This window comes from Pipistrellus hanaki (genome assembly GCF_964339955.1).
Source record: "Pipistrellus hanaki genome assembly, chromosome: 6".
Taxonomy (NCBI): domain Eukaryota; kingdom Metazoa; phylum Chordata; class Mammalia; order Chiroptera; family Vespertilionidae; genus Pipistrellus; species Pipistrellus hanaki.
This window is the reverse complement of record NC_140508.1, coordinates 18,528,874-18,553,695: the sequence shown is the minus strand read 5'-3', so window position 1 is coordinate 18,553,695 and position 24,822 is coordinate 18,528,874. Positions and strand designations below refer to the sequence as shown.

The 24,822-nt window shown below is 44.9% G+C and overlaps 1 protein-coding gene across 1 annotated transcript in view; it reads left to right on the top strand.

Annotated features, from left to right (window-relative positions):
• Positions 1–15,706, top strand: part of SLC24A3 (solute carrier family 24 member 3) — a 459,582-nt gene extending 443,876 nt beyond the window's left edge. The window contains exons 16-17 of the mRNA XM_084887028.1: positions 10,173–10,238; positions 13,784–15,706. Coding sequence (XP_084743154.1) covers positions 10,173–10,238; positions 13,784–13,933 — 216 coding nt within the window. The 3' untranslated portion in view covers positions 13,934–15,706. The remainder of the gene's footprint in view (positions 1–10,172; positions 10,239–13,783) is intronic.
• Positions 15,707–24,822: the final 9,116 nt, after the last annotated feature.

The following is a 24,822-nucleotide window of genomic DNA, read 5'->3' as shown; positions in this document are numbered from 1 at the left end:
GCCATTGTGAAAAGTTTGGATTGTATTCTAAACTACCATTGAGGATTTTAATAAAGTCATGGCATGATTAACTATACATCTGATGATCAGATTTGTAAATGCATTAGGAGAAGGCAAGGAAGAGAGGAGACGAGTTGGGAGCTGGTGGCAAGAGACATGGTGAATGGTGGGAGTATTGCCCAGGAGAAAAAAGACTCTTAAGGAAAAATTGATGAGATTTTTCTGATGGATGTATAGAGGGGGAAAGATAAAGAGAAAACTCAAAGGTAACTTCTAGTTCTTCATTTGGGTGTCATTCATGAAGATAAGGAAGACATCACATGGGTTAGGGAGCATATTTAAGAGGAAATGTCAAGGGTTCCATTTAGAACAGATTAAATTTGACGTGTCTGAGGGCAATCCAGGTGGAGTTAGCAAGTAGGCAGTGGAATAAATGTGTCTGAAGATTCAAGGTGAAGTCTGGGCTACAGATATGAACTTGAGAATAATAGCATTACATGCTTTTTAGTGCATAAAGCTCATTAAGGAGGTACATGTAGATGGAGAAGAGAGCCCAGAACCATATCCTGAAGTTAGGTATGAAAAACCACCCAGTGAAGGAGACTGAGGAGGGGTCAGCCAAAAAGAGGGAGAATCTGAAGAAACAGGGTCCAGGACTATGTTTCAAATAGAATGGTGAAGCCCTAGCCAGTTTGGCTTGGTGGATAGAGCATCTGCCTGCAGACTGAAGGGTCCCAGGTTTGGTTCCGGTTAAGGGCATGTGCCCAGGTTGCAGGTTCGATCCCTAGTGTAGGAGGCAGCCGATCAATGATTTTCTCTCATTGTTGATGTTTCTGTCGCTCTCTCCCTCCTTCTTCCTTCCTCTCTGAAATCAATGAAATCAATAAAAATAAATTATTTTTTAAAAAGAAGGATGGTGAAGTCACATTTATCAGGGCTTTTCCTGAGGTGCTTCTTCTGAGGCCTTCTCTGTTAGCCCTATAACCATCTTCTCCAAGAAGTTTACCTCCAGCCATATTTCCTACTTCTAGGATCACATAGGGCTGTCATCTCTTATGTGCACATCTGCCCAGATGCTCTGAGGCCTGGAACTGGATCTTCCTCAGCACCCAGGAAAGGGCTTCTGTGGGATGAATCAATGAACCAATCATTCTGGATGCCTTTCAGGTCTTGCCTTCTCATTTTTTTAGCGAGTATTCCCAAATCAGGCTCTCAACGCCTGGACACTGCCCCACTGCCAGGACCAGTGGTTCCTTTCTTCTGTAGACACCTGTCCCGACCCCCAGAGATGGGGCACTGGGGCCAGTTTGAGCAGGCTCATGAGAAGTGATGTTGCAGCTCTTCCTGGCCCCGCCTCCAGAGAGGCCACATCAGTAGCTTGTAGTTGACTGGGGGGAGTATTGACACCATGGAAATGAGCAGAATGCCAGAATGTTACTGCCAGGGCCAGTTTATAAACTACTCCCACAGATAACTCCCACAGGTAACTTGGAGATAGTTGGATGACATCTTCACAAATGAGTCTTCTTGAGGTTGTTCTTTCCGAGATCCTGGGAGCTATAGTGACACCATCTATGACCCTTAAGGTGAACCTTGACCATTGAATTTTGGGTACTGTGTCAGGAAAATTAGGTGATCTTTGGGGAAAGGCAGGGTCCTCACAGGTCCCTTGTGGAAAGGCTTACCTAAGTCACTAATACCTGAAGTTCAGTCATCTCACTGTCAAAGTTTAGCTCCTTCAGAAATCATTCAATTCTGAGACAAGGATTCAGAGTGATGGGTTCATTCTGGAGGAGCAGAGAAAGGGAGTGGGGAGGGGAGGTGGGAAGAGAAGGCAGCCAAGGACAGGGGTTAGCAAGCCCTTTACTGCCATGGGTGACTGGAGCTGAGTCCTGGGGGAGCTCTGGGAAATGGTGCAGTACCCCTTCCCAGAATAACCCTATCTGAGGGGCAGGGGACTTGGGGTATTTATACACCCACCCCAGAGAGTCATTGGTGGAGGGCTGCTTGGCACGTACATGGTTCAGGAAAAAGCCCTCAGGCACAGATGCTGGTTTTGGCCTTTAGGAAGCAGCTGGCTACCAAAATAGTAAGGGGATTGGGTGCCGATGGGGTCCTTTCAGCATCTGCTACACTAGCATCTGTGTTTCTTAGAATTGAGGGCTCTTGCAGCAGTGATAGGCTGGTAAGGTCCAGATGCCACTTCTGAGGGTTCTTAAGGGGTGAAGGGGACTCTGGCCTTTTCCCTGGGCCCTGCAGGGTACAAGAGTGTAGAACTTACAGTTCAAAGCCCAACTCTAAGTGCAGACTTGACCTTTACCAGCTTCCTGACTTGGTGAGATATTTTGATTTATAATAAGAAATATGTATTCGGTCTTCATCCCAGTTTGTAGCACAGAGCTCCTAAATCCTCAGAATTTCCTAAGTACTGAGAGGTATATTTAGTCATGTTAATGAGGTTACTTCTAGACCTCACCTCTGGAGGAGTGCTGGCTGCCAGGAGAACCAATCCTGTGATTAGAGGGTTGCAGCTTTCAGTCCCACCCGGATCTCAAGTGAGAGGGTCTGAATCAATTGGCAATAGCCAGTGATTTTATCAGCCACACCTATGTATGCAGCCTCCATTAAAACTCATAGGACAAGGCCTGGAGAGCTTTCAGGTTGATGAACACATGGAGATTCAGGAAGTGACTTGCTCAGGGAGCATGGAAGCTCCTCACTCTCCCCATACCTTGCCCTAGGCATCTCTTCCACCTAGCTGTTCCAGAGTTCCATCCTTTCATAATGAAGTGGAGTTGTAGTGAGTAAAGTGTTTCTCTGTGTTCTGTGAGCCACTCTGGGAAATGAACACAATCCAAGGAAGCACAGGGGAAAAACTGGACTTACAATTGGCAGGCAAAGTGGGAGGTGGGGAGTGGATGTCTGGGATAGACTTGGAAGACTAAACCCTTAACCTATGGGACCTGACACTGTCTGCAGGTAAATTGGGCTAAATTGTAGGACACCACCTGGTACCAAAGGATTTGCTTGGACATGAGGCGAAACACACACACACACACACACACACACACACACACACACACACACTAGAATTGGTGACCAGAGTCTTACCTTGGCTAAATGGTTAACCTCTTACCTCAGATGTCTCATCTTTACATAGGAAAACAAAACCCACTCTACTTACCTCATAGAATTGCCTCTAAAGTTTAGTGCACCTGTCAATGAAAGGTCCAAACCTATAGAAAATTTTAAGAATTTATTTGAGCCAAAATTTTGAGGACATGCCAAGAAGCAAGATCTCAGTGGATTGAGAAAGTGCTCCAGAGAATGGCAGCTTTGCAGCTAATTTTATGCAGCACCCTCAAAGGAGGAGACTTAAAGAGGGTTACATGAAATCAGCTGGTGTAGATCAAAGAGGCAGGAGAACGCAAACCAGGGAAATCTCTGGGGTTGGATAAAAAGCAAAATGGAGAAATGCATGCTTCTTTTATATTGGTGGGTACAGGATAGCTAACATTTCCAACACATAGAGGTGGTATTCAGGGGACAAGATAACAATGAGGGGTTCTGTGGTGTTGTGCTCTGGTGCCTCAGTTATGCCTTTGAGGGGCTGGAAAAGAAAATTCTCTAACATTTCAGTGATATATTATCTAGATGCATCAGAACAATGGACAGGGCTCACTGAAGGTAAAGACTGGCCTTTGCTAAGGAAGCTATAAGCCTGGGACTACCAACCATGCCCTGTTCAGTTAGGAATTTATGATCAGATCATCCTCTGTGGTTACTTCCGGTCTCTGAGCTTGTCAGGCCTGCCATGAGGCTCCCCGGAGCTTGTTGGGTCTACTAAGTTGCCCTTCCATTCACACAACCTGTGCTGGTGAAAGCATGATAGAAAGAAAGGACATAGGCACCCACGGCCATTACAGTGCTTTTGTTCTGTAGGTTTATTAGCTTTCTTGCCTCATTTAAATTGTTCAAGGAAAGAAATTCCCACCCAGTGATATTTTATAATGTCAAGCCAAGGCCAGACACATCCATTTGGAACCTACGCCCACACAAATGTTCAAATTACCCGAATCTTTAAAATGCGAAGTGACGTACAACATGTGTTCCAAGTTATAAATAAATTAGCAAAAGTCCAGGAGTTTCTTATTTTCCTAAAATAATGTGCTTGTTGGGTAGAGCAGACCTCAAACAATAGAAAGATTTTAAACTGTAATATGGGGAAGTCCGAGTCTTGGAGGCTGGGGATTTGGGGTCCCCAAACTCTGTAAGATTCAGTTTTATGAACCACATACACACATGAAACTAGGTATATGACTGGGTCTCTGTATGTATCCTGTGAAAAATATACATACATCATGGGCTAAATTCCTGTTGACTTTGGAACCAGCCAGCCTTCTGTTCCTCAGCAACGCCTGCCAAGAGGGAATTGGAGAATAAAAATGCATAGTTTTGAAGGCAAGACATAAAAACGATGCTAAATGTTATGGCTGAATAATCCAGTTATGCCTTGCCTGCTCTCAGGTGGGCATCGCCATGGAGATGTTCTGCATTTTGCTTGATGGGGCTTTGCATCTGTGATGCAGGAAGCAGGGAAACAATCGTTTATATAAGCACTGTGCATGGTTAGAGCCCAATGTCTTTTCCATAGGTAGTCCAGAGATGTTGTTTGACTCAGCACACCCAGCACACCCAGCACACCCAGCACACCCAGTTCAATTTGCTGTCATCGAGGAAAGTTATTGGGCTATGGAAATATTTTATATTCTCACTGAGATGTGGATTACATGGGTACATGCATTTGTTAAAATTTATCTAACAGTACACTTGCTGGATAAACATCTGTGCATTGCACTGTATGCAAATTATGCCTCAGTTTTTAAAAACGTGAGGCTCCCTCTCACTTTGTTGCTTGAAAAGATCAGCTAAAAGCCACTACTCACCATGGTCCATCTCCCCATCCACTTTTCCACTCTTACCCCTGGTCACCAGCCTCACTGCCCCCAAGGTGGGTGCAGACACACATACAAGCACACTCCGCATTACCTGCAGATAAGTGTGTGGGACCAAAGGGAAGTAATGGGTGTGGCATGAGGAAAAACTTAGCACCCAAGCATCTGCCCTCTGCATTGGGACTAGCTGGGGAGATTAAAAGTTAACGCAAGCAAAGAATGTGACCAAGATCAGCTTCAGATGGGAGATAGGACCAGCAAGGGCCCAGTAAATTTATAAAAGGTGAAAGGACCTCAGGAGAGATGGGCTGAGAGGGGAAAGAAATGTGTATCCCATCTGACTTGACAGAAGATCCCAAAAGGGAGATGGGAGTGCGCTGAGGAGGGAAAGGTGGACTGTAGTTTGGAGAGGCTCTGGATGCCCACCCTCAGACTGGATGCTAGGATGAGAGAGTCAGCCTCAGGGGTCTCAGCAGAGTCCCCAGCTGTCCTTATTCTCTTCATTAATAGGCTTGGCTCAATGGATAGAGCATCGGCCTGTGGACTGAAAGGTTCCAGGTTCGATTCCGGTCAAGGGCATGTACCTTAGTTGCGGGCATGTCCCCAGCAGGGAGTGTGCAAGAGGCAGCTGATCGAAGTCTCTCTCTCAACGATGTTTCTAACTCTCTATCCCTCTCTCTTCCTCTCTGTAAAAAATCAATAAAAAATATATTTTAAAAAATAAAAACAAAAATAAATAGTTCTCCTACTTGTGCAAAGGAGCCTTTATAAGTCTCTTTTCATTTTGTCTGTAAGTTATCAAGTCAATACTTGCTGATAGCCCAAAGCTGGAAGCCACCCAGATGTCCATCAACCAGAGAGTAGTTAAACACACTAGGTATATTTACTAGTTTGTTTTATGACAAGAAATAAGCTATTGCTGCGATGAAAACCATGAGAGACTCTTTAAGAGAATCCAGGCATAAAAGAGTGCACAGCATTCATTTGAAGTTTCTAGGGCAGGCTGAGCCAGCCTATGGGAGAGCTGCTTAGAGTAGTGACTGCTCCTGGCTGAGGCAGAGGGCACATGAGAATTTTCTGGGCGGGGGTGGGGCAGGATGGAAGTGTTGGAAATCATGGATATAGTTTGGGTTACATGGGTGTATTCATTTCTCATAAGTCATTGAATGGTGAAGTTATGATTTGTGAATTTCACCAAGTGGAAAAAGACCCATGAACCACAATTGACCCCTATTTAACACGTACCAGATGCCGGTTGAAGTGGTTAGGAGTGAAGTGTACTAGCATCTGCAGCTTACGTTGTAGTTCATTAAAAAATAAGGTAGTATCTTTTAACTTGATTGAATGATCAAAAACTTTCATAATAAAATGCTGAGCAACAACAACAAAAAAAGCTATACCCAGAATAAACTAGTGGGGCCAGGAGACAGGGAATGCTTGGCAGGGATTGCATTGTTTCTGGAACATCAGGACTGGTGCCCAGGGCCTGTCTGCTGCCGATCTCCCTCTGACCAGTCCACCCTGCCCCATGGAAATGATGGCCCATTTGTAAATCACAATCAAGATGCCATCTGGAAAGTACCCATTATCCAGTCACTGATGACGCGTTAAGCACGTGGTCTGTGTTCAGCCCTGTGGCAGGTGGAGGATAGTCAGACATGGTCCTCACCCTCCTTGTGTGTCATCTCTGCCATGGAGCTGCCAGGGGTCCCAGGGAAGTGGGCCCAGGCAGTTCCTATGTGAGTGAAGAATAATGGCCCACCCTTACCAAGAATTTATTCTATACCGGATTCTGTTCAAGCTTAACCTGGATTAATTCTGTCAATCCTGCAACCGCCCCATAAGGTGGGAACTGTGTTGTCCCATTTTACACATTAGAAATCTGAGGCTTGAAGAAGTCACGTGCAGCACATGAGTGACTGGGGAGGGACTCAGACACCAGGACACTGGGACTGCTGCCCATGGCCCGAGCTAGGGGTCTGCAGACTATTTCCAGAAAGGGACAGAGAAGAAATATTTTAAGGCCATGAGCTGTGCAATCTCTGCCCAACTCCTGGAGTCTGCCATTGTAGCATGAAAGCGGCTGTAAACAGTATATACTAGTAAATGATGAGCTGAGAGCCAATAAAATGTTATTTATAAAAACGGGCGATGGGCCAGATTTGGCAACTTCTGCCTCAAAATACCAACAACTTCCAGTGGCTGAGAAGCTTTTGAGTTGGACCAGAGGCAACTGAAGGAAACCTAATTCCTGACGGTCGCCTCCCTGTGGAAGTGTGAGCGTCAGACAGAAAGGACTCAATACCGGCTTTAGGAGCCTGGGTCTCTAATTAAGAATGGCAAGCAATACAACCCTGGGCAGCTCTTTACCAAAGGAAGCTGCAGAGAAACAGTGGCGAATACTCCGAAACCACACAAGAGTTGGTTGTATTTGGTCTTGAGAGCCATGTTTAGAATGTTAGCAGCACTGACTTCATGTGAATGTAGAAAACGTCAAGGTCAAAAGCCGTGCTTGAATGTGATTCATTTTGAAATGCTTTGCCAAAGAATTTTCTGCTCGTGGCTTTGGTGTCACTGGCTCTGGGTTTCTAAGAGCAGGAAATCATTTTACTCAACTCCTATTGCTGACAAGAATTCGACCCTGGAGCTCAGAGGGTGCCATGGGCTGGAAGTGGATTGACTCCATACTTAGAAGAATCCACGTGCTGCTAAAGGAGTTTCTGAGTGTGTGTTCAGTTTCCGGGTGGACCCAAGGACCCTGTGACAGAGGACAGCACTGGTGGGCTGTTCGTCATTCCACGTGGAGCCACCTTCTTGCTCTGAACCTCCCTTCGTCCCCCCTCCCCCGGCCTTTGATACTGGCCAGGGTACATGTGGGATTGTCAGAGTCAGTGTGGACAGACTACTTTGGGGCAGAGGCCCTCTTTCAGCACAGCATTTGTGATGTGCTCCTGCTGAGTAGCTTCTTCATTCCATCACAGCTGATGGAACGAGGAAACTAACCACAGCCTGGCTGAGGGTCTGCTGGAAGTTCAGCCACCAGCTGGCCTGTGGTGGCTGATTCCTCATTTTTCCACCCTGAATTCACTGGGTCCACCCATTGCTCTAGTGTCACAGAGATTAAGATCTGAGTCCTTGATTCTTAGGAAGGCATTTGGTGGCTGGGGCCGAGCAGATGGTTAGCTCACACAGACTGTTCAGGCAGGGGAGAGAGCCGGTCCATTCCCTTTGTGAACGTCCCTTAGGGAGATGCTCACGGGTCCTCACAGAAAGGCCCAGTTGGGGTAGCTCAGTGGTTGAGCATCCACTTATGTACCAGGAGGTCACAGTTCCATTCCTAGTCAGGACACATGCCTGGGTTGCAGGCTTGATCCCCAGTAGGGGGCATGCAGGAGGCAGCTAATCAATGATTATCTCGCATTGATTGTTTCTATCTCCCTCTTCCTTCCTCTCTGACATAAAATGAAATAAAAAAAAGAAAGGGTTGGCTGTTTAGGGCATGAGGATGTAGTGTCCTATCACCAAAGACGAACCAATCATGAACCAAGCAAACCCACTTATGGAGTCATCCCCTTATTCTCATACCTAGACCGCAGGGCTGAACTGGTAAAAGGGTGGGAAGAGGTACCTTGAACTTTGTCCGAAAGACCCCCAAACCACTCCTCCTAATAATCCCCACTTTATTCTCTGATTTACATGACCAACCTGCCTCATTTTTCTTTCTGTGAACACAGGTGAGCCTTTGACTCCCAGCAGGACAACAGTGTACATTGTGGGGAGGGGGAGGCTGTGGTCCCTAAACCTGGATACATATAAGACTTCCCAAGGGAACTGGTGAAAAAATGAATGTCTAAGTCCCATCCCCAGAAGCAAATTTAGCCTTGGTATTTTCTGTAAATCATTGGTTCTTAAGTCCCTGGAGGGCTTGTTAAAGCACAGATCGGTGGGCCCCACTCTCATAGTTTCTGATATAGGAGGTCGGCTGGGGCCCAGGGTCCTACATTTCTAACCAGCCCCCAGGTGTGCAGCTGGTCCAGGGAGCACCCTGGGAGCACAGCTGCGGTAAGACATGCCTCCAGTTTCAGGGCAGCGACCTAGGTCAGTGGTTGGCAAACTCATTAGTCAACAGAGCCAAATATCAACAGTACAACGATTGAAATTTCTTTTGAGAGCCAATTTTTTTTTAACTTAAACTTCTTCTAACACCACTTCTTCAAAATAGACTTGCCCAGGCCGTGATATTTTGTGGAAGAGCCACACTCAAGGGGCCAAAGAGCCGCAGTTTGCCGACCACTGACCTAGGTCAGAGCAGGAAGGCATCCTCTCTACACCCTGGAAGAAAAGCTAGGATCTTTGTTGGCTGGGTTGGCCCTTTAATATTCTCTACCTGCTCTGCCCAACGCTACAGCCATTAGTCCCATGTGGCTCTTTAGATGGAAATTTAAATTTATTCAAGGTAAATTTAAATGTTTTGTTCTTCGGTTACATGAGCTCCTTTGCAAGTAAGTGCTCACAGCCACACGCTCCTGACGGCTGCTAGGCGAGACAGCACAGATGCAGGACGTTTTGTCTTTGCAGAGAGTTCTCCTGGACAGCACTGTTCTATAAGCATTCCAAAAATTGCTGCTTTCTTTTTCTTCAAGGTTTGGCTGTTAGCCCCATTTTTTTTTTTTTTTTTTTTTTTTTTTTTTTTTTTTTTTGGCTGTGAAAAAGAAACCAAACAAAATCCTTTTTTATGTTAACTCTTTCCTCTTTGCTTGCTCTAGATAGCAGGCCTCACCCATCTCTTCATATCAAATTGAGATGAAGGTCATAGACATTTTAATGTAAAAGAGATAAAAACTTTAGTAGTTTTTTTTTTTTTTTTTTTCCAAACCATTGCTCCCATCACCCATGTTAAGAAACTCCTGGAGGTGCAGTCCACAGGGAAGCCTTGTGGGCGACAAGTATCAGGCAACACACAAGAATTGGGGCAGTCCAACAGCCACCGCCGCTGGAGGGAAGTACGGAACCAGGCTGAGAGTGGACCAGACAGGGCGTTCTCTGGGTGTTTTAGGAAAGTTCACATTCTCCTTCACAAGCTGTAGCGGATGGCTGGGGAGGCCTCCTTTTGTTTTGCCCCCTATAGGAGAAAACTGGACTCACTCAGAGATGCTTGAGTGCCCCACATTAAGTAACTTTTCAGAGAGCTAAATCTGTCTCATTCTTTTGTTACAGATTCGGCTGAACAGCAGGGGACTGATCTACTCCGTGGGCTTGCTCCTGGCCTCCGTCTTTGTCACAGTAGGTTTGCAGTTCTCTCCTCACTTTGAGCTCCTGTGTTTTCCCTCCCCCGCCCCCACCCCCTGCAGTTCTTTGGCAACAGAGTTTGTTTGGACACCAGATGGGCTGGGCCTCCTGGTGGATCAGGACAATCAGCCTCCAGATGTTTCTTCTTCTTCTTCTAACTGTTTCTTCTAGAAGTGGATCCTAGCAACCCACTAGAAAGCCCTCTCTTACTGAAAGGAAGCAGCCTCCACTCAGAAACATGGCCATGTGCATGCCAAACATAAATCGTTTTATCAAAACCAAAGGGGAGACCTCACTTTTTCTGCAAAATTTATTACAGAATAGTATATTTTAATTAATGATTCCAGGTTACTAAACATCTTCATAAATCCATGGGTTTGACCAGTACTCAGCAACTAAGAATATATTTTATTGACAGTTCCCCTTTCTTGCCATCTACTTTCTTGGCCATTATATCCCTTTGTATAATTTAACATTCCATCTCAACTGACATGTTGGTGCAAACAAATTTGCACCAACACAGTTTGCACCAACACATGGACTGACCCACGTGAAGTATCCTGTAACATACAAGTATGCTATTGAATTTTGATATGAAACATTGAGACACAATATGTTTTTCCTGACATTTTCAAGGAAATATAAACTGAGTTATACCTAGCATGTGAATGTACATATGCTAGAGAATGGGAATTCAGTAGGGCAGGCAGGAGGCAGGAGAGGTAATCTCTGGGATCAAGATGGGAGTCAAATGTCTAAGTTTTGCCAGAGCAAATACTTCCTTACACAAAAGTGAAAATCTATAGAATTTATTCTTTTGTAGTGTAGAGGTTCTTCAGGCCAAATGACTTAGGGTTGTGATACTTGTAATCACCACACATGGTGTTTAATATTCTGCATCTGTTTTCCCATTTGGAGCTCACCACATCCGCATGAGCTGGTTGCTAATATCAGCTCCATTGTACTGATGATAGTAGAGAAGCTGACACCAAATGATGGAGGAACAAGCTGTCTGACAGTGCAAGCTTGTAGCACAGTGCTTCTTACACCGTGCTGGGGTTGTACAATTTGTAGGAGATCGGGCTAACCGCTGGCTGGGCTATCCAAATGGGGCTGTGAAAAGATGGAAAAGATGGTTTGGGAAACAAGAGCAATTTTAAACATCTTAAGTTTGCAGTTCTTATTTGACCTCTAAGTGGGGAGACCAAGAAAGCCATTGGAAAGATAAGTCTGAGTTCTGGACAAATGTCCAAGCTGGTGACACTGGAATGTAGATGGTATTTAAAGCCAGGCGATTGGATGAGTTCACCAAGGGAGTGGGCATAGACAGGAAAGAGAAGAGCCCTAAGACCCAAGTACGAATGATGAGGCTAAAACCACAAAAGAAAAACAGAGAAAGAGCATTCAGAGAGATAAGAGGAAAACCAGAGGAGTGTGGCAATGGGGAGTCATGTGGAGGAGGGGCTTCATGGTGGAGAGATCTGTGCTATTGAGGGAGATGAGTCCCGAGTTGGCCATTAGGGTTAGAAATGTAGAGTCATCGGTGCTCTTGACATGGTGGCTTGCAGAGCAGTGGGGCAGAAGGCTGAGTGGGATAAATTAACGGAGAATGGAAGGAGAAGAAGTGGAGGCAGCTGGTATTTACAACTCTTTCAAGTTATCTTGCTGTAAAGAAAGGAGAGAAATGGAAACCCAGAAAAGTGTAGCTGAGAGAGCAGCATTCTTTTATGCTAATTGGAATAATCAAGGTGGGTTTGGGGAGTGGAGATGAAAGAGAGACAATTGCTGGTGCCATGACCTTAAGCAGTACCAGGAGGTGGGGAAATGTCGTGCCCACATGGAAGAATGGGCTGTGGACAGGGCTGTGGGCAGGACTGTGGGCTGTGGGTCCTCATTAACAGAGGGAAGGTGGGCAGGTAGATGTGGTGGTAGGAGCTCTGTGAAATGGGAACCATTCATGAGCTGACAGTGAGAGTAGAGAAGGGAGTGTTGGTCATTTAAAGAGAGAAGAGAGGCCTGAAATAGCCGTCTAAGAAAGGGAGAGATGGTGGGCTAGGAAATGTGGATGATTGCCAGAAGGTATTAATGATCTTAAATTTAAAGTGAGACTCATCAGCCTGGCCAGCATTTTCCTCCAGCCTGGGTCAGCTGCAAAGAGACAGAGTGGAGTACATGGAAGCTTGGCATGAACCAAAGGGCTGTGGCTTAACCAGCAAAGACCACAAAAGCTATAGATAGGCCAAGGAATGGAGGCGGATGCAAGGAGTGACTGTAGCAATTGCTGGAGGAACTTAGGAGGGTAAGGAGGGCACAGGGGACAGGAGAGTGAAGTACAGTGAAGCAGTGATGGTTTCAGTGAATTCTGGGTCATGGGTTCTGAAAGTTGTAGGTAGTTGTGGTACCAGAATGGGAAAGACAGAAGATGGCCAGGAGAAAGAGGTGTTTGATCCCGGGTGGTGTGGTTCAATGGTTTGATCCCAGGTGGTGTGGTTCAATGGTTGAGTGTCAACCCATATATCAAGAGGTCACTGGTTCAATTCCCAGTCAAAAGGCATGTCCAGTTTGGGGCTGGATTCCCCAGTGGGGGTCGTGCAGGAGGTAGCCAATCTATGTTGATGTTTCTCTCTCATTGATGTTTCTCTCTCTCTCTCAAATCACTAAAAACATATTTTTAAAAAAACTGAAGTGAGATATTTGACAAGCTCTAGGCAGCAGGGATGTCCAACAAACTCTCCACAGTGCTAGAGATGTCTTGTATCACGGGCCATCTGTGGACATTAAGCACTTGAAATGTGGCTAGTGCAACTGAGGAGCTCAGCTTCTGACTTTATCTGATTTACATGTAAATGTGGGTGGCCATGTGTGGCTAGTGGATATATCACAGGTCCAGGGTGTGACATGGGAGTGAGAGGCTGAAATAGGGTGGAAGACAAGGACTCAAGAGACCTGGTGTTGGGCAGATCGTCCTGGTGGATAGATAAATCACTTAAAGGACAACAAGGGTGCCTGCCGACGACAGGAGTGGCAGTGAGAGGGGACTTAGGGCCCTGAGGAATGTCAGGAGGGCCCAGGGTTGACTGCAAGGAGGAAGGTAGAATGTGACTGTCGGGAGACTTTAGCTTCCAAGCCCAGTGCTTTTCGGGAGGAATAAAGAAAAGGGAATGGAAGCAGCAATGAGGAGCAAGGGGGACTTCTTCCTGGCTCCAGGCACAATGACTTGAAGAGATGCGCCACTCCCTGCCCCTGAGGTCCTAGTGGGACAAAAGGGTCAAGTGTCAGAACTGTGATGCCAGCACCAAATGGTACAGGGCTGGAGTCCAGGGCAGGAGAGACATCTGCTATGACTATCTTTGTTACTCCTGTGCTTATGACTTTTTCAAGTGATATTCCCACAACCAGCAGGTCCTGACCCCCCTCTTCTTGATTATGATGGCCTTAAGCTCCACAATATGAAAGATGGACTTTGTGGGCCCGGAGAGAATCCGTGCCCCATTCAGGGGCCCTCCTGCTGCTGCCCACTGACGCCCTGTGTGTTGCAGGTGTTTGGCGTTCACCTGAACAAGTGGCAGCTGGACAAGAAGCTGGGCTGCGGATGCCTCTTCCTGTACGGCGTGTTCCTGTGCTTCTCCATCATGACGGAGTTCAACGTGTTCACCTTCGTGAACTTGCCCATGTGCGGGGAACACTGATCTGCCGGGTCGCCCACCGAGGCTCCATTCCTTCTCTTCTGTGCAATACAAGACCCGGCCGCACCACCCGAGTCACACGGGCCCCCAGGGCCGGGCTTCCGTCTCTCCCTTGCTGTTCACAGGCCTCCGCTCCTGCCTCAGTGGCCCAGGCGCCCTCTCCCCCCTCCCTCGCCCCTCCTCCTCCTGGGGTCCTACCTGCCACCCAGCCTTTCTTGCCCACCCCTTCTTGCCTCCTCGGTGTGAAGACTTTTCAATATCCATGTGAATTTTCAAGCTCCATTTTTGACAGTGACTGAGATTCTAGAAAAACTGGCTGCTAACTGGCCCAAGCCAGGCAAAACTTATTACAATCCCTCCTCCTTTTTTTAAGTTATTGGATGGAAGACTAACCTAATTTATGGCCCGAGACTGTCAAAGAGATAGCAAGGAGAGGGTACATTGGTTATGGGATTTTGTTATGTTTTCAGGTGATTCCTAGGTTCTGGGTCTGGGGGGTTGTTTCTCTTTGGAGGGGCTCTCCCTTCTGCCCCTTTTCTTCCAGAGATCGGGCGAGAGCTTCTCTTGCATCCTCTGTCCCTGGGCTCTGGATTAGTAGAGGAGCCACAGGTTTGTCCCTGCTGTGTCTTGGGGTCAAATCCCAAGCATGTTAGAGCAGGTGTGGCTCTAGTGCCTGTTAGAATGAACCGTTGAGCCAGGCCACCGGGAAAGACGCATGACATTTCATACCCAAGGGTGCCCCCACGGGCCCATAGGCATTCCCTGGGGAGCACAGGGTTTTCCGAGGAAGAAGGCAGCTTCCTACCTGTCCATCATGACCTTCCCTTTCTCACTAGGTTCTCTCTAGTCTTTTAAGCAATAGTTCTAGCCTGCCTGAGGCCTTTGGAGAGGGTCCCTGGTTGAACATCTATCCATGAGGTACCAGGCAGTCAGCAGCAGAAGCTTCCCAAAACCTGTGAGTCCCTGAGATGCGTTGTCATTGCTTGGCATTTTGGAGTGACAGCGAGTGACCCAGAGGCCACCCACTGCTTTTTGTGCAGGAATTACAGACACTGGTTTCTTGGAGGATGGAGAGAAGCGCACTTTGCACAGACATCATCAATCAAGCCCCGATTTGCCACTTGGTACTGAGTACACTGGACCCTGCAAGCTGGCTCTTGGGCAGCGTCCTTCCTCCAGGACACCGTGGCCAAGCTGCCCGGCTCCACCCGTCCCCTCCTGGAAGGGATGGCAAGGGAAGGAGAAAACAGAACTGACATCTTTGAAGCCACAGAACGTGCTAAATGCAGACAAGCTCCAGGGCATAAGTTATTGTGAACATTGTTGCCAATCACTGCTCAACAGCCCTGCTAGGTTTCCGTATGATGCTGAATTATTACGCAGACTAATTCCACCAGTTGAGACCCACCCATGCTTGTTACACCTGTATTTATTGAAACTGTGGACTCTTGCCCGTGCTTCCCCCTATATTTACGTTAAGCACTGATCACTTATAATCCATTCGGTATGGTTTTCTCTGTCCCTTGTACTACACATTCTGGTCTGAATTGTAAAAATAACCTGCTACAAATTGGTTGAACGTCTCTTGTCGAGGGTGCGAAAGGAGGCGAGCCTTAGCCAATGGGGCACCTGCCTGATGGAGGCCTGGGAGAGGAGATCACCAATTTGGGCTCTCAGAGCTAAGACACACTCAATGATTCTGTTGCACACTTTGCACTGGTTTATGGCGATTGTTTTCTTGGACAGATAGTGTAAAATAAACTTCTCTGTTCTGTATCCTTTCTTGAGCAGTGCGCGTTCCTTTCTCCTCGGATTCTGGCATGCTGCCTGTTTGGCACTGAGGAGTGTGCAATGCCAGGGAAAAGATCGCAATCTCTGTGGGATCAGGTATTTTGCACTTCTGTGTCTGAGTGGACTCACCTGGGGAGCTGGTAAAATGTCTGGTGGATTACAAGTACAAAGTGGCAAATCATGGGTCCCCTCTAAATCCGGGAGGGTCTTCTAATCTATTGTCCTATAGATCACGTGTGACATTATGTTAGAGATCTTTCTTTCAGCTGGACCTGAGAGGAAGAGCATGGCAGTACTGATGACCTTCAGCAGGGCTCAAGGTCACCATCCCGTCTGAAAACCCAGTTCTTGTCCTGCATGACTCTCAAGAAAGAATTACCCAGATCAGAAAGTGGACCAAGGTGAGGGAACAAGTCAGGTTTCCATCTGAAAGTCAACATTAATGTCTTTATAGGAACTAGAAGAAAAATACCTACTAATTCACAGCACCAACTTTTATTTAACTGTATCTAACAGTGTATTCCAAGGTGATGGAAAAGCACTAGTTGCTTAGCTTTGTTTTGAGTGTTTACATTTAACATAGTTTTACTAGTTTATTTGTGCATTTTGTACATATACACTGGATATTGGACAGGGAATTTTCATTATGCTGATTAGTGCTTACAAAGCATAAGATTCTTTTACATGAAATATGTTGTTAGACTAGTCTTAATCAGTTTTACTTAATTAGTTTTACTCTGAGCAAAGACATCTGATCCAATGCTTGATCTTTTTAAACACATTTGCTGTGAAATCTTAGGAAACCATAATTTTATGCAAGATTTCTCAGAGACACAATTCTGGGATGAGGTAGAGTTTCCGTGTTTCCTGCACAATGAAAGTTTCCTTTCTGCAATGAGCATTTGGCCTGTTTCTGCTCTGATCTCAGCATGTGTGATTTGTGTCTTGAATTGTCCATTGAGAACGTGATTCTAAATGAGCTGGCTATCCAGTGATGCAGAACTGCTGACGTTGCTGTTTGCACTGCTCCCACGTGCTGGGATTCATTTGGGAGGGCTTCAGATGGGTGTGAGGGAAGAACTTCTTGTCAGTATCCCAAACCTGGCAGTAGGGCCAGAGAAACTCTCAGCACTTTTCTGGGATGTGCTAGTTTAAGTAAATTCCCCAGCCTGTGATCTCATGCACAAGGGGGATATCTCTGTGGCTCTAAACAAGGGAAGGCACACACAGGAGCTTGTACCTCCTCCTGAACACATCCTAGTGGACCCCACACTAGGGAGGTACCTCCAGAGCGTTTTCTTTTTCTGGCAATTGTGTTCTCAATCTGGCCCAGGCCTGCTGAGGGTCACTGTCCACACGCCTGCCCTTCAGGTGACCTTGGATACACTGAGAGGCCACGTGGGACGTTTTCAGAGAGCTTTTCCCCATCCCAAAGGAATGTGGAGAGTACACTTCTTAGGGAGAGTCCACTTTTATAGATACACTAGAGGCCCAGTGCCTGAATTTGTGCACGGGGAGGGAGCAGCCAGCCAGCCCCAATTGGGGTTGGGCGTGTCGATCGGGGGCCTGACTGGCAGGGGGAGGGGCGGTGGGTGATTGGCTGTCTGGCCCTACCCCCTGGTTGAACTTCTGGTCAAGGGGACAATTTGTATATTGGCCTTTTATTATATAGGATGTTTTGCATTTATCTACAAAAAGATCTGAAGGCTGCTCATTGTTTTCCCGAGTCTGTTGCTTCAGAACTTGTTTGCAGTCAGAAATCTACAGGGGATTTGAGACCTTCTGTATCCCAAGCAGCACATTTGAACTCATTTTAAACATCCAGGCTTCGAAGAAAAACTTAAAAGGGAAAAAAAAAAAAAAAAAAAAAAAGGAGGACAGGTGATACTATAGTAAAGCCCAGTTTTCACTTGTGGCATATAAGATAGGAATAACATCCAACTTGCAATACATGTAATTAAATGTAGGACTTTACCTAATTGTCCATGAAAATATTCAAGATAGGATAATTATCACATTAGCAGATCATTATCCAAATATTTTGACCTATTTCTATTAATTATTTTGAAGTAGATGAGATATTTCCATTTTGGATTTTGAATAGTCTCATACTAATTATCAATCTCATTTACTTTGATATTTTCTACAATAGCTGCTATACACACACACACACACACACACACACACACACCATTTATCTGACACCAAAACTCTGTGTGAAAACAGTCCAATTGGTCTTTTCAATTTTTCCAAATATCCAGCTGACTATTATGATACATCTTCAGGAATGGGGTGGATTTAGCCAACTTTTCTTTGATAAATAAAAATCCACGTGTCCATTGCATCATCATCCAGAGATGTGGGCGTCTGCAAAGATGCCAAGAAAATTAGGAACTGAGGCCATGGACAAGCGGAGAGATTAGCAATGTGCACAAGATAAATTATGCCATATGCTGGAATTGATTTCACATTAAACATCATGCTTAGTTTCAAAGCATAGGGTGGAGTAATAACCCTCCCTCCTCAAAAAATCTTTCAGATAGCTTACTGTTGCACCCAGGACAGTGATTTTCTTAATAAGTTATACCCAGTAGTCCCATTACCTTAAGAAATTTTTATTGAATCTCAATTTAGCCACACCCAAGTGGGGGAGATTTGAAATACAGTGACTAGTCATAGTTGATACTCATTTTGTTTTTGGTCTTCGTTTTTTGCAACAGGTGGGAGAGGGAGGGAGATTTAAGACTACAGTTTTGACAAATATGCCATTTAATGCATAATTATTTACATAAATGCATTCACATTTACATTATTAACATTTTTTCTTTATATAACTCTCAACTTATCCTGTTTACTCAAAGCTGAGTTTGGTGATGTCATATTTTCTGGTTTGTTGGGATAATTAATCCAGTGAATGGTTCCAGAAAAGTGCATACAAACCCTGGAATGAAACATAAATAGGCATCTCCCAATCATTGCACTTGCTTTGAGGGTACTTCAAAGCCGTGACTATGTTGTGGCTAAATTGCAATGCATACATGTGTGAAAGTGCTTCCCACATACATAAATTTAACATTTTTCAATTCTTACTCGGTTTCATATTTTTCTCTATGATGCATAAGTCAGATGTTTTATCTCTCACAATACTGAGGAAGGTGTGTTCCTGGAATGCTAGATATTCATTAAGCCTGTGCTCTGGTCAGTCCGCATTATGCTAACTACGAATGGGTTTGAACCAAATGCACACTGTTTTATTTTAAGATTTTATTTTGTCTACTGGTTAAAGGCTTCTAAAATACTAGTTTCAATATATATAAAAGTTTATTGCCATATCGGGTAGAACTGTTTCCTCCAATTGCTTATATTATGTTCGGTATCATATATAAAAATGCATGTACTCATCTTACTGTCAAAATCAGTGTTTCCCAATTTAAGCATCACCTGGGGAATGTGTTACATACAGATTTCTAGGTCCCATCCCTGAGTTTCTGGGTAGGTCTAAGGAGAGAGCCAAGAACTGGCACTTCTCACCAACACCCAGATGCTACTGATGCTGAGACCCACTCTGAGAACCACCTGTGTAAAGAATGTCCTTTGCCCATAAAGCCACATTTTTTCCCACACCAGTCTCCACCAATATCTTTGACTTACAGCTCATGGAAAACACACACATTATTTTTCCTTTCTACAACTGCTGAGATCTACAACTGTTGAAAGTAGGAAAAAACATGTGGTCAACTCTTCATAATTTACATTCTCTATCATCCTGCACTTCTACTCCGAGTCAGAAAACAACTTTTCAATTAAAGCAGAACCAGATCAAGATAAATAATTTAAGATGAAGATGCAGGGAAGCCAAGGTTCTGGGTGGAATTATTAGCTCAGTAGAGATGGGAGCAGACAACCACCAGTTTCATTCAAGGTGCAAAAGATTCAGTTCTAAACTACAGTAAGAGAAAGTAACAGTGACATAGGAGACATGAATTGCACATGAACTCCTATTTTCACGTGACAATCATGCATAGCTAACTTCCTAATCTAAAAATGTTATTTTGATGCAAATCCATCTGACAAAGTTACCATGGCTCAGGACAGAAATAAAAAGATTTCACCTTTAATTTATCTTGTTGAGCTGGGCTACATAGCCCAAGTGCTCCAGACAATCACACATGCCCGCACCATGGTCTTGTTAAGAAATGAGAGCAGGACACCCCTCGCCAGTCAGTCTTCCTGGAGCTCAGAAAACCCCATTGACAGGTGGTGGCCCTGGTCAGCTCCCATGTGGAAAATGATTGCTAACCCCAGGTGAGAGTCAGGCAAGGGCATGATGCGTGCCTATGGCTAAACCCTAACTGTGGCTGGGGCTCTTGGTTTATCCACAAGAACCTCAAGGGACACAATATGCTGCAAAATTAGATGGTAAACGCCACATTTTTATATCCACTAAAATTTTTGCTCAGAGTCAGAAGTGGAATTATTAGGTCTAGTAGTAATTAATGTCATTTTCTAATACTTTTTAAAATCGAATTTATTTAAACAATACAACAAAATTTAATCAACAATATAGTTGCCATTGTTTTCTACTACTTGTGCCCAACGCTCAGGAAGCATTTTAATCCCTCTGTTGTAAAATTCTTGTGATTTTGATGCAAAAAATTCGGTCAATGCATTTTTGAGGCATTCTTCATTATTAAATTTTTTTCCAAGAAGAAAGTTTTGCAAAGAACGAAACAAATGGTAACCGGAAGGGGCAATATCAGGAGAATATGCAGGTTGAGGGAGAACTTCCCATTCCAACTGGCGCAGTTTTTCAGCAGTGATTCTTGCAGTATGCAGTCATGCGTTATCGTGGTGAAGAATTACGCCCTTCCGATTAATCAGCGCGGGTTTTTTTCTCTTAAAGCTTGGGCTAACCTTTCCAATTGGGCACTATACACTGCACTTGTAATGGTTTGGTTAGATGGTAAAAGTTCATAATGAAGAATTCCTTTAAAATTCCACCAAACACACATCACTTTTTTCGCATGCAAGTCAGGTTTTGGCGTGGGCTGCAGAGCCTCATTTTTGTCCAACCATTGAGGCCGCCTTTTCAAATTAACATACAGCACCCATTCTTCATCTCCGGTAACAATTTGCTCTAAAAATGGCAAATGGTTTTGACGAGAGAGGAGCGAACTGCAAATTGTGACTCTTTGATTATGGTTGTTGTCGGTCAACTCATGAGGAACCCATTTTCCAAATTTTTGGACTTTGCCAAGTGCACGCAATTGATTGGAAATTGTTTTCTGTGAACAATTTAAAGTTGTCGCAAGCTCTTGTTGGGTAATTTGAGGATTTTGCACCAAAAGAGCTTGAAGAGCTTCTTGATCAAAATTGGACACACGGCCTCGACCACTCTTGTCATCTAACAAAAAATTTCCCTCGCGAAATTTCTCAAACCAACGCTGGCATTTTCTGGAGCTAACTGCATCTTGACCAAGAGCACTACAGATGTTTTTTGCAGTCTCACTTGCTTTTCTTCCTAATTGGAACTCGTAAAGCATGCAGTGCCGAATATGCTCTTCATCCGCCATCTTCTTAGCCCTAGTTTTGCAACAAAAACCAAACCAAACACAAACTTTTTCAAGCAAAACTTGTTAATTGCACTTCACACGTTCTGTAGATACCACGTGTTTGAAGGTTATGTCAATACAAGTCAACGCCAAGCAAGATTTTAAACGAATGTTTAAAACGACATTAATTATTACTAGACCCGATAGATATTCGTGTGCAGAATCCATCAGGGAGGCAGGAAAACAAGGAGGAAGGGAAATGCTTCTTTTCCAGAAACAGAACATTGTATGCTTGGCCTATGCCAGTGTAGGGTGGTCCACCCCAAGGCAATGAGACGGAATACATCCCTCCCTGAATCTCTCCCAGGCTTTCTTCCTAGAAGCCTTTTCTCCAACCAAGAAGGTGCTCTCAGGTAGCAATGCTAATGTGAGCCCCACTGTATCATGTTACAATAGGATGCAAGGTATTTCTTCCTGCTTCCAAGACCCCTCAGAGAGGAAGGGAGAGGGAGAGAGAGATAGAAACATCAACATCAATGATGAAAGAGAATCATTGATTGGCTGCCTGCCTCCTGCAAATGCAACTCGGGGCATGTGCCCTTGACCAGAATTGAACCTGGGACCCTTTGGTCCACAGGCTGATGCTCTATCCACTGAGCCAAACCACCTAGGGCAGAGGCAGCCTCTTTGCACTTTTAAGCAGAGTTTATCTGTTGCCTAAATGTTAACTGAAGGCCCGTATTAGGAGGAAAAAGAAGTTTGAAGTGTGAAGATATAAGAATCATACCAAGTCACTCCTCTGGTCTAAAGAGGCAAACCTTCTATAAATGAGGTGAATCTTCATTGGAGGCAATGGTTCGGAATGTGTCTTGGATGAACATAGTAACAGAATTGTATTGCTCTCAAAAGGAATCTACTACAATTTCAAATTTTAAACTCCCTTTTCTCAGTTTTTGTTTCAGAAAGGAATTATGCCTTTAACTTCTGGCTACACAGAAAGTTTGTTTATAAATATGAATTCTGCAACAAGACAGCCTTTTAGGATCAGTGGTAAGCTCCCCATCAGGAAACCCCGGTCCTGTATCACAGTTTCTTGTTGTGACTCAGTGCTCTGGAAAGTAACGAGGTCCCACCCCCAACAACCTGATTTGGATCATCTGTTCAGGCCCAGGTGTTTCTACTGTGGTTCGGAACCATGGCTCAGGGAAATCTACTCAGACCATTAGGGTATTTCTTGTGCAGATCCAAAAAGGAATGCTGGGTCTTTGCTACTCGAATGTGTGGATGGGTCTCTAACTGGCAGCTTTGACTAGAAAGAGAGACTTTGGAATTCCCATAAAACAGCATTGTCAGGTAGGACTTTCCACAGCGTTGGAAACGGCCTACATGTGTGTGCAGCTGTCAGGGTCGTGTGGATGTTGAGCACCTGCAACACGGCTCAAGCAACTCAAAGTAGGTCGGCAAACTCATTAGTCAACAGAGCCAAATATCAACAGTACAACGATTGACATTTCTTTGGAGAGCCAAATTTTTTAAACTTAAATTTCTTTTAACGCCACTTCTTCAAAATAGATTCGCCCAGGCCGTGGTATTTTGTGGAAGAGCCACACTCAAGGGGCCAAAGAGCCGCATGTCGCTCTCGAGCCGCAGTTTGCCGACCACGGAACTAGGGGACTCATTTTAATCCTGTTGAACTTAGTTTAAATTCCCATTTAAAGAACCACAGGTGATTGTAGTATTGGGCAGAGCAGATAGAGAATATTAAAGGGCCACCCCGGCGAACAAAGACATAGCGTGTCTTCCACGGTGCAGAGAGGGTGCCCTTTCTGCTCTGACCTAGGTCACGGGCCAGCTGCCCTGAACCTGGAGGCATGCCTTACAGCAGCGGGGCTCACACGGCGCTCCCGGGACCAGCGGCACACCTGGCTGCTTGGAAATGCAGGATCTCGGGCCCAGGTAATGCTTACTCAAGCTTGAGCAGCTCTGCGAGTAGACACCTCCTCTGCTCTTCAGAGGACAGACACGCTTTCCTAGGAGGTCACTCTGTAGTGTCACTGATCTCCGTGTATTTTTGAGGAATTGCAAAATGGGGTAGCACAGATGATGGTGAGGAATGCATTTGAAACTGGGGATGGGTTAGTGAATTTGGAGGACAAAAGAGTCCTATTTTAGCTCCAGTAAGCCCTCATTTGGGTAGGGGTAAAGGAGTAACCACTGAAAAACTAAATAAAAGGCCAAGTTCTAACTCAGGGTGTGTCTCACCTAATTTTCACATTCACTCTACACCAGACAGCTTACTAAGATTGGAAATTCCCATGCTTTGTTGATAAACTAACCACGTCTGTCTCATTTCCATGTCGAATTGGGAACTGACTCTACGCTTTTCCTTAAAAAGCCCCAAAGAATTTTGCCTCACTTGCAAGACTAGAACTTTCTCCTTTGAGACTATGAGGAAAAAAAGAAAAGAAAAGAAAAAAAAGAAAGAAAGGTCAGCCAAGAAAATCATCACTTCTAGCCAAAGGGGGCAGAAAACAGAACAAGAGAGGGGCTTACATAACAGCAATTTTTTGTAATAAGCATGGGGACAGGTCCCACGAGAAGGACAGTTAGGCTGTCATTTTTGAAGGGATAATTGGGACCCAGCTGGACGGTGGTTAGGTTAGAATCCAGAAGAAGGTGCAGCCAGGAATTGGAGAAGCAAATGTCTTGGCCCCCAGGATATTTCTTCACCCAGGAGAGCACCAGCAGTCATCTGTTGGTGGTGGTGGTGTGTAATCATCTCAGCGCAGTCGCAGGGTCTGAGTGAGAGTGAAAATCATTCCTTGTGCAGTTCATGGAAATAACTTATAGCTCTCTGCACCCCAAAATCTGGACACTTAGCACCAACAGCCCCTGAACTTTCTGTAGGGTTGACTGTTCCTTTCCTAGGGACCTCCATCCCCAGTACTTCTTTCCCTTTACACCCCCAATCCAAGTACAAAACAAAATAGTATATTGGTTTATTTTGAGAATTGGTTTGTTTGAAATGCCCCTTTCACAGCTGTTCAGTCCATTGCAAGTACCTTAGCAATTGGACTCAATTATTGGATTGATACTAACATTCATCTCCTCCTCCTCTTAGACAAAAGCTGTTACAGAATTTCATTTGCAAATAAGCACAAGATGAAAACAAATGAGGTATTTTTATTCTGGCATTTTATGTGACCCTACCCACAGGCGAGAACAAAGCAGTGTGGGGATTTGTCCGTGGCCTCCTCTCGGGACCAGCAAGGGCCTGGCATCACAAAGCACATGACTGGCACTTTGACAAATAATTTCTTATATTCCACTGCCAACACCACATTACAGATTTAAAGTCCAAAGATGTGTCAAAGTATATATTCAAAAAGTTTTTCCAAGTGACTCTCATGTAAAACTAAGGCAATAACTATAGATTTAAGATTTATTAATTATGGGAACCAGTAAGATGGTGAAGCTGGTTCCAGGAGCACTTTAAGGGCCTGGCTATTTATATGTAAACTAGAGGCCTGGTGCACAAAATTTGTGCAC